This window comes from Salminus brasiliensis, chromosome 1, assembly GCF_030463535.1.
Source record: "Salminus brasiliensis chromosome 1, fSalBra1.hap2, whole genome shotgun sequence".
NCBI classification, from domain to species: domain Eukaryota; kingdom Metazoa; phylum Chordata; class Actinopteri; order Characiformes; family Bryconidae; genus Salminus; species Salminus brasiliensis.
In genome coordinates this window covers 71410869-71421871 of record NC_132878.1, presented here as the reverse complement: position 1 = coordinate 71421871, position 11003 = coordinate 71410869, and the positions used below count along the sequence as shown (strand labels likewise).

The 11003-nt window shown below is 40.0% G+C and overlaps 1 protein-coding gene across 1 annotated transcript in view; it reads right to left on the bottom strand.

The window, feature by feature from the left end:
- Positions 1 to 701: 701 nt before the first annotated feature.
- Positions 702 to 11003, bottom strand: part of kcnb2b (potassium voltage-gated channel subfamily B member 2b) — a 109442-nt gene continuing 99140 nt past the window's right edge. Inside the window, exon 3 of the mRNA XM_072688439.1 lies at positions 702 to 9548. Within this exon, the coding sequence (XP_072544540.1) occupies positions 7578 to 9548 (1971 nt within the window). The 3' untranslated portion in view covers positions 702 to 7577. The remainder of the gene's footprint in view (positions 9549 to 11003) is intronic.

Here is an 11003-nt window from a genome sequence, read left to right as displayed (position 1 = left end):
GATGAATCGTTGTTTTGTCAACATACCTCACTGCAAGTTCTCCAGCCGCTGTTGATGCTGCACTTGCATCATCATCCACCATCCAACTAATAATTGTTCCAGGCGTGAATTGTGGGATGATAGTGTGCATCATAACAATACTCAAAAACCAGCTAGTATTAGTATGCAGTTGGGACATAGACAAGGTCTTTTGCTACTCCTGTAAAGATGGAGATATTGGGGTTTTGTGGGATTGCAGTGGTATTATTTTTATTGTTATATATGTCTGTGCAAATAAGCTAAATTGATGCACTCATTTTTAATGTTAAATTGATATCCATAGAGGTACTGTGGAAACAGATGCATATCTAAGCAGCAAAGGTGCGCTGTTCATATAGCATTTATTTAGTAATATTTAAGATTCAGTTATTGTCTTTATGGAGATAGAAAAACAGTAATACAGCCTTTATCTGCAATAATAATCCCACATGAAAATCAGCAGATTACTGATATACAGTGGTATGACGTTTTTGCAAAAAAAAAAAACACTGTGGTGAAGGTGTATATCTGAAGGTATCTAGATCTGTACGTCACCAGATTATTTTTAAGCCCAAACACAGTGGATGTGTAGTATAAAGCTGTACGAGGTTCACTGTATATGTTAATGTCATATTTGCTCTTGCTGGCAGTCTCAACACATTTACCACACTGAACACATGCTGGTGAGTTATGTACATATTTATTTATTATCCTGCATATGCTAATATTAGACTTAATGAGGAACAATGCTGTCTAACTTACAGAAATGTTGACATACATGTACCATAACAAAGTATTAAGTGATCACGAAATTGTACAGATTTCAACATGCATACAAAGATGCTGATATGTGCAGAAACAGTCTACAGAAGATACATGTTGATAAAACCCTTCAAAACGAAACAAAAAAGGTCAAAAAGTCCAAAAAGAGGCAGAACACATGAAGACATGGGAGTGGAGGAGGGGAGGGGGGTACAGTGCTATATGGGGGAGTGGGTAATGACAAATGTTTCACACACATAACACACACTTATGCACACACACAGACATGGTGACGTTTGTTTTAGTGAAAATAAAAGCACACATTTGCCGTGACGGTTTAAGATTTCACAAATGTGACAAGGAACATGCTCAGCCGTCCTGAGAAAACTCGACTCGTCCTGTTGATCTGTTTTCCACTAAACGCATAGAGTTTTCACAGGATGTGTTTGAAGTTGTAATGGAGCACGCTAACATTTATCCACCTCATCTCTGTCTGCTGGGTCTGTCTGTGTGCAGCTGGTTAGCGGACAGTCATTTCAACATACTTCCCAGAACTGCAAAAACCAACTGAAAAATCACAGCCCTGAAAAAATATATATTTTTTAGTTTGTGGACACCTCTTCTAATGAATACATGCTACCTTTAATTCCATCCATTGCTGACACACAGCTATGCAAATGCACACACACAGCTTGTCTAGTCCCTGTAGAAAAGTACCGCCAATAAAATAGAATTCTCTGAAGCAGATAAATAAGGACCGGTTGGCACAATGCTGCCTAATGCCAGGCTTTGGGCTAGAGGGCTAGAGGGGTATAAAGCCCCCAGCATTGAGCTGTGGAGCAGTGCCACTGTGTTCTTTGGAATGATGGGTGGTGCGCCATCCAGTACTTCTGGGATGAGTTGGGAAGTTGGGGATGAGGTTGGGTTGTGATCATCCAACATCCTGACCTCACTAACGCTTTTGTTGTTGAATGCAATGAAATCCTCACAGCAATGCTCCAAAATCTAGTAGAAAGACTTCTATAGGGAGTAGAGACAACAGTTAATCCAAAAAAAAAACAGATTAATTTTTTGGGATCCCCTGATTTAAAACAAACAACAACGATGAATGAGCAGGTGTGCTAATACTTGTATCTCTTAAAAACCTTGTATCTCCATGTTTGTTTTTGTTTTTTTTAATTTTGGACATCATGTGAATCTGGATGTTCTTTAAATTGAATTGTTTTATGATGAAAGGACCAATGGAAACGCTTATGGTTTTATTCCAAAATTGCTTGAATAAAATCTTTGACTTCCAATAATTATATATACACCAATCAGCCATAACATTAGTACCACTGACAGGTGGAGTGAAAAACATCCATTATCTTCATCTACATCTATGATCTAAGATATATGTCAGTTCCAGAAGCTGATGTTGTAAAAGCATCAAACACTGGCAAGCATAAGAATCTGAGCCACTTTAGGTCAGATCATCTCCAGGTCTTGTGGGGTGTTCCTGGTCAGTGCCTACCAAAAGTGCTCCAAAGAAAGAACCGGCAATGGGATCATGGGCACCCGTTGCGATCCATGGACTTAAAAAGATCTGCTGCTAACGTCTTGGTTCCAGACACCACTGGACGCCATCAGAGACCTTGTGGAGTGCATGCCTCGAATGGTCAGATCTGTTGTGGCCAAGAAGGACCTACTCAATATTAGTGAATATTATTAATGTTATGGCTGGCTGATGTATAAATAAACAATATACTATAGTAATAGAAGAGTTCACATAATCTACAGAGAAACACTTCTGCACATTACCACTGTTCAGTGGCTTAATTTAATATATTGCAACAGAACAGCATTAAAAGTGGCATGTGCATATAAGGGCCATAGATATTTAAATGAGCAGTAATTTGCACTGTGCAATTCTGCACAAAATATTTGTAACTGCATTTAGCTGTTAGGTGTTCTTTGTATGTAGGTATCAGCACTGACTACTGGTTCTGGCAGTCTTTCAGCTCTACGATCTCTTTGACTCTAACCCACGTGCACTAGCTAGTGGTTAAGATCACCTTTGGGTCATGACTGAGACCAAATGACTAAAAATGACCCCACCCCACTCCTCTTTAAGGTCAAGGCTTAGCTAGTCTTTACTGCTTCCAGTGCAACCTGTTTAGTGGAGTTATTTACAAGTAAGATACAGAGGTTTTACTTATACAAAGTAACTGTTATTATTAAAAGTTTAATGTATTGTTGAAATTATTATTTAAATATATAAATTATAATTTTATAATTGCATAATTCCATACATATGCAGTTCAATTTACATTGTGTAGTGACAGCTCTGAATCTACACTGATTTGTTTTGATTTTAGGAATTGACACAAACATATCTCTTTATAAAACACTAACGTGGCCATTTTCTGATCAGTCGGCTAAGAGTCAGTAAAAAGACAATTAAATACAGGTTTTCTTTCCCTGCTCCCGTGATTTTGGAAATGCAAGGTTTTGCTCCCACAGTGACAAATTGAATAACTGCAAACAAAGCAAAAGTAGCCAGAACTAGTGTTTTTAGTGGTGTAAAGCTGAATAAAACCTCCTAAGAACAGTTTAGGAAGACAGTCTCTTGCAGTCTGTGCGCCTATACTGTTTGAAATTTGTGCCAAAGTCACCTACTCCTCAAATTTAGCATTTGCCCACTGACTTCTATTACAAGTGTTTTTTGTGCGGGTGTGGTTTTCTGTTCAGGGAAGCATGTTGAAAAAACTGTCCATGGGAATCGGTAGTGCAACAGACAGAGAGAGACATCAGAGAGATATTGGGTTAAAAAGTGTGGAAATTCTCTTTAAAGAGACATACCAGCTTCTTTTATAGATAGAAGAGATTGTCTCACTGTATGATGAACTTACTTCTGTCTCTTTTTCTGAAAGGTCAGTACTGGTACAGTGCTTTAAACAGTAACTGTAGGTTAGTTGACTGTAGTGTCTGATATTGGCAGGAAAAATAGCTGAAATAAACGGCGTCAATCAGGCCTTCTGTGACGTATTTAACTTTTTCATCATCGTGTTCTCACCTGGTGCTCATAATGTGGACTTTACAGTGGCAAAAAGGATATCAGCACATTCTTCTCTTGTTTTCCTAAGGCTGTAGGTCTGACCTCTAGGTGTCATGCAGATTTTGTGCCAGAGATAAAACGCACAGCCTGCTTACAACAGCTTCATTCATGACCTTCAGGCTTTAATCTGTTCGACACACACACACACTGAGCACGACAAAGACTCATGTTGTGTAGCTGCTGTTGGGGGGTTGTGTATGGACATTGTATGTGTGTGTATGTATGTGTGTGTGTGTGTGTGTGATGGTGCTGAATGTTCAGATGTTATTCAGTGTGTATTTACCGATCTGCCAAGACAGGAACAAGCATTTGACGACACCGGAAGTGGATGCAGATGACATCATCATCTCTAAATGAAGAAAACAAACACCACTACTCTAGCGGAACATTAGTTTAGTAGAAAACCTGAGAACTTAGAATAATATTACTCATATCTATTACTTAAAGACCTGATTTTCTCCTATAAAAAGTAGATTTTTCTGTACAGTGCTATACGAACAAAGCAGAATGACGTGTAGCCTCCTCATAAACAGCTTGATGAGCAGGCACGCGTCATTTCAACCACCATATGGCAGGAAAAACGTGGTCGTGCTTGATTTTGGTTTAGAAAAAATAGACTTATCATTATTATAATCGTATAATAATCGTCAGCGGCAATTCACAAAAACATAAAATCCTTTGTGTGCGGCCATTTAGATCACTTTCACGTCCCAACCTTTTTTTTTTCTTTTTTTTTTGTAGTTTGTACAGCGATTAAAAAAGGCCCACATGGTCTAATTGGATATTCGACAAAGCAGAAGTGGACTGGAAAGATTACTCGTGTTCATATCTAACAGGAGCGGCTGCAGCAGCCTCGTAACAACACTGCTGTAAAATGTTCAAGAGTCCTTTTTGGAGCGGTAGTAACACTGCTTCTCAAATATTATTAAAGATATATCATCTGAAAAATACAAGTGTAGTTTCTGCCTGTACACTTACAAATCCATTGGACTGTAAATAAAGTGCCATAATTCTTGGCCTGCATAGATTGCAGTATGCTGTATTGCACTTTCCACCATCTGTCCTGAAACTGAGTTTTTTTTCTTTTACTCTTTCTTCTCATATCGTGACCTTTCGCCAACACAATACAGAGTTTAACGATGGGCCGACCGCTGTGCCAAAGCAAGAGAAACACACAAACACACACACACATCCAGCAATATTGGAAAAAGGCAACATAAAAAAAAAAAACGTTCTCTCTCTTTGTGTGACAGAAGACAATATTGTAGAAATTAAAAAAACTTTGGGTTTACTTTCGACTAAAATCACCTCAGCGTACATGATGTAGTATTTCATTCACAGTCTGAAATGAAAGCAAAGTGATATTGAGAAACATATGTAGTTTTTCTTTCCTTTTTTTTGCAAGAGACAAAAGAACTGGTGTGTGTAATGTGTGTATGATGCAATGAAATCATATCCTACACACACACTGTTTTCCCGTGGATATGAAGAAGATGTGTAGTGCATGTGTAAATTAAAAACACAATGGTATGCCTTTTTGGTCCTCTGACAAATATAATGTTACTTTTCACACTATGCAGATGCACGATTTAATGACCAGAGCTTCTAACTTTGCTGGGCGGATCAATGATAAATATGACACACTTGCAAGCCACTAGGTTTTTGATAGACTGTTGTGCATTTGAGCCATAAAACTATGTTAAGACATGCATGCATGTGGCCCATTTCTCAGTAAGATATACTTTAGGTCAAAATCTTTTTTCTTTTATAATTATTTTTGAAGCTAACACAGCTAACCTAGGTATCACCATTGTAACTCTGTAAACTATTCCTAACATTTTTGTTTACTGATTAGATTAATATCTGATTGTTCTCCTTTGGCAGCTACATAAACAGGTACTGTGGACTGGATATCAAAGGCAAGTGGCGTATACACACACTTCTGGTCATTAAGTCTACCTGTTTGGTAAATGATGGAACTTGAAATCCTAACCCAGTAGTACGTAACTCTGAGAAAATAAATAAAGAAAATGTGTATAATATTACAGTTAGGGCTGGGTTTCAGAATTCAATGCTTTTATGCTACCAACCGAAGTACCTCAGTATTACAAAGTAGTTCAGTGCCAAAATATTGGAAGTAAGCATGCTTGTTCCAAAATCGAGACTGCTGAGTGGCTGTCCATGTCACACTGCAAATGCAAATTGATGTCAACACTCACAAATCTGCCTTCCATCGCAATCAGTAGAGCATTTTAGTTTAAGCCGCACCCACGTTCTGTTTTGCCTACAAATGAGTGCGGTCATAGTTAACATATTAACGAGATAAACTGTTGAAAAACAAAAATGAACGCATTCGTAGACGTGCAGCTGAAGTAAAGCTGCTTGCGCTGTGCTGTACGTGGCTCTGATAGAATCCGCAACTCCCGTTCAAGCAGCTTTTAAACTGATACTTCAGACTGTGCTGGACACCTCTCGCAGAAGACAACCAGCAGCAAACTAACCATAGCAGCAGCTGAGTGGAGCTTCAGTTCCCCTCGAGAGCCTCCACTATAACAAGAACCCATGAGCTGTATGAACAAAAGCCAGAAGCTATAGTTGTGGAGGAGCTGAACTGCTGACTGCATATATGGTATATAGAGGCGTTTGTTTGTCTTACTGCACATCACACTACTTTGCGCCGTGAAAACGTCCTTAGACTTACAATTTTTTCCCAATTGAATCCATCTATCACTAGGCCTTCATTGTTACATAGTTGTAAAAAAAAACCCTGTACTCTGATCACAGTTGATCGTACTTGATGGGACAGATTTTGAGTATTTGTGCTTGCATTTAGCGGCAAGATTTTGCCCAATCATGTAGCCAAAACATAATGCTCTTCTTTTTAAATGGATCTTTATGGTCAAATCTAAGCGAAGACAAATGGGATTAAATGTGAATCATTACTTCTATTGTTTATCAGCCCTAATGTAAAAACACAGTGATATATAATTTTGTCTTTTGTACATGTATAAGTACAAATACACTACAGTCTTTGGGCTTTTTGACTTTTAATGACATTCTTGTTTTTAAAAGAATGTATAGAAAGAAGTATCACTCTGAAATCGATACTGAAGTCATCTGAAACTAAAGTATCAGTATTGGTATCAAAAAATATTGAACGAGACCCAGCCCTAATCACAGACTATACTTCAATCTGAACAAAAAGAAGACATCTTCATCATGGTACACATTGCATTTCCATGTTAAAGTAACCTAATGATATGTTTCAGTATGTCGCTATTCCTTCAGTCTTAGAAGCACAATATGTCCTGTGGGTCTTCTGTGGCTATGTGTATTGTCTTTACCATAGTCCCCTCTATATTTACAGTGGAGCGCTTTCAGCAAACTAAGCACCGTAAAATTACATTTTTTGAATGCATGCTGTTCAAGATTTGTCCCCCTCTGCATTTCTCATTGTTGCTATAAAATAAAATGAAGTTCAGATGTATAGTTATGTCAGCACTATGTTCATTGTTGGATAAATAGGCTCTGAACGAGCTTTCTCCTTTTTCCACCCACATCCTCCACGAGTCTTGTCTGCACGGACATTGTTTTCTATAGACAATGACACAGTTAAAAGGGACTTATCATGCCATGCAAAATTCTCCCTTTCACCACACTGTGCCCCCTTTTTCCATCTTCCGGTTTCCGCCCTCCACAGTCACATGCTGGTTTCACAAGTTGGCGAGACATTGCCGTCTCCGGGCATTAGATGGATCTCTGGTGTAAACATGTGATTCTCTACCTTGTGTCCACTTTGGTTGCTGTCTGACTTGTCCTGCCCATTATCGCTGACCACATCCTGAGTGCAGTTCTGTGGAGAACGTTTAGGTGAAGGAATGGCCGCCGCTGCCACTCCTGTGAGATTTTTCCCCTCACGTTTTTCGGTGGACTGACGGTAACCCTGCGGTTTCCCGTCATCCCCCAAGAGAATTGCTGTTTCTTCTGAATGGAAATCACCAGGCTGAAGCATTGGGGATATGATCAAGCCTTCCTCTGGGATTGCTGCCAGTGGTTCCGAATCTGAACACAGAGGAGAGCACTCTCCATCTGGAGAGTCGTCCTCTAGGAGACCGCTGCTAATATCCTGAGGAGAAGAAGTGTTGGGTGGCGTCAAAGGAGCTTCATCAAGAGTTTCTAGGAAATTGACTCTAAGGCTCTTCACCTTAGCTGGGTTTGTGCCTTGCAAGGAACTTCTGGTATTGTCCACAAAGTCAGCAAAGCTTTCCGATTCATGAATGCTCGGTAGGTTGTCCCGTTCGAGTTCATCCTCTGGTAGACCCACTGGGTTCTTCATGCTGTTGTGCGATGTCAACTGTTTCACCTCATCAAGCGGAGGCACTTTGGGATATCTTTGCTGAAGCTGGGCTGCTGTACCCAGAGAGGGAACAGACTTATCAACCTCTCTGAATTCAGCAGTGCAGCTTGCAAAGCTGTCCACACTTGATATGCTTCTTACGTCCGTGATGGTTCGTTCCTTGGGTTGAGATTCTGCTGATGGCACATCTTTCATCTCAAACTCTACCTCCTGCTTTGGCTCGTCTACCAGTTTTGTAGATGCTGTCGTATTAAGATCCGAGAAGGACTGTGCCTTGGTCATCTGGTTGTACATTTCCTCCAGTTTCTGAGCGTTTAGGTGCTGCGGACTTGAGGTTGTAACGCATTCTTGTGAGCCGAGGGGTATGCTTTCAGGAGACTGCTTCTCAAAAGACCTCAGGCTGGCATCAGAGGTCGTTCTCTTATGAATACCCCACCGGCTTGGTGACAGGTGGTTGTCCATCGACTGTTTGTCTTCACTTTTCTCAACTACAACATCCATTAGCTCCATACTTCTAGCAAAGGCATCTTTCAGGTTCATGGAAACGATGCTGCCGTTCCTCTTCGCCCTTTCTAAGGCCTCTCTTCGCTTGATGGCTTTCTCCTGCCGTTTCTGCTCCTTGTAGAACTCTGAGAAGTTGTTCACAATGATAGGGATCGGTAAGGCAATGACCAGCACACCAGCGATGCAACAAAGTCCACCAACTATTTTGCCAAGCAGAGTCTGTGGATAAATATCTCCATAGCCAACTGTTGTCATGGTGATGGTCGCCCACCAAAACGATGCTGGGATGCTTGTGAATTTTGTGGCATCCTCGTCTTTCTCTGCAAAGAACACCAAGCTTGAGAATATCATAATTCCCATCGCCAGGAACAGTATGAGCAAGCCGAGCTCGTTGTAACTGCGTCGAAGGGTGAATCCGAGGGACTGCAGTCCGGTCGAATGCCTGGCCAGTTTCAGGATTCTCAATATTCTCATGATACGGAATATCTGCACCACCCGCCGCACGTTCTGAAACTGCAGCACGCTTTTGTTTGACTCGGTCAGGAAAATAGTGACATAGTAAGGTAATATGGCTAATAAGTCAATGACATTCAGTGGCCCTTTGAAGAATTTCCACTTGTTTGGTGAAGACAGGAAGCGCAAGAGATACTCCATTGTGAACCATGCGATGCATACGGCTTCAACGTGTGCAAGCTGAGGATTATCGTTGGCTTGGCCAAATTCGTCTATCACTTGAAGTTCAGGCAAGGTGTTCAGGGATAATGCAATGGTGGAGAGAATGATGAACAGAATGGAAATTATGGCCAGTATCTGCAAAAGAGAGAGACAAAAATGAGATGAAATATCTGCATTACTTGTTCATCTGCATATTTGTTACTGCCTGGGACTACGTTAGAGGTCATATAGTTCAATGAAAGCAATAAATAATTACAAATATATATATATATATATATATATATATATATATATATATATACATACACAGTATAGATAAACATATCATACAGACTCAAAACCCTTTGAACAATATACATATAATATAATACACAAATTATTATATATGTGTGTGTGTTGCAAGATTTTAATTCATTTTGGAGCTTTTCTATTGGTCCATTCATCATGCATTTGTGAGACAGTTTAAGGATCAGTTCCAGTTTCAAATTCTTTCAGTAAAAGTAAAACAAACAAAAATGGAGATGCAAGGTTTTTGTGCAACAGTCACACTGTGAATGCTAAGCTTGCCTTTATGAAGTGACTGAGCTCTCTGTCCATAACAACGAGTGTGCTCGAGGAGAACCTGTTGCCCTTTTATTGATCTGCTGCTGCTATCAGCGCTTATCCTACCCCTGCAGGTGTAATTCGGGGGGTTTATTCAATATGAACAACTGATCACCTTCATCAGAGTCATTGTGAGGGGGAGGGGTGCCCCTTTGTGCAAGCGTGCCCCTGCTGAGTAGCTGTTACGTGTGAATGTCAGTGGAGGATTTTTAATCCCCCTTCAAGTAAAGACGTCTTTGTTCAGGAAATTGAAGTTTCTTCATCATGTGGTAAGCCAGCGAAAGAAGGTTACTGTGAAATTGCGAGGCTTCTTGTCACATGGATGCAGCATCTGGCACTCTGCTTTGTCTTGGGCTGTCTTACAATCTGGCAGATGTACGATTTTTTTTGTTTTGGTGCTGCTTTGAGCTTTGGGTGCAGATGACGATGAACATTTTTACATTGTTATGATATTTGCCTCCCTCTCTGTGGGCAGTGAATGCATCTGATCTGCCTCATTAGTCTTTCTTTACAAATATTGATCCTTCGGCCTATGCGATACCACACACTAATGCTTCATTTCCTGCGGCGCAGTTTGATTGTGCTGAGGGAGCCGTGGGCTGTACTGAATCAGTCTAGCCAATCAAAAGTGACTCGCAAACCAAAGAAGTTTATATTCAGTTGAGAAGGAGATGATTTTACCCTACTCTCACTGATTAAGCACAACTCAGAGGCCTTCATTAAAGGCACTTATATCTACATATACAATTAGGTTTTGAATTTATCTCCACCTTCTCTTCTAATGAGAAACCTGACATTTCTAGGAAAGCACCGGTATCACTTCTGATACCTGAGTATTTAATACTGATACCAATCATCTCCTGATTTTTGCAGCATTCCACTGTTTATATGTGTCATTTAGGTAAAGCTGTGGCACAAATAAAATATAATAATCATGAAAGAACAGTGTTTACTGACTAAATAACTTCACAACTGAGCAATTTTAGA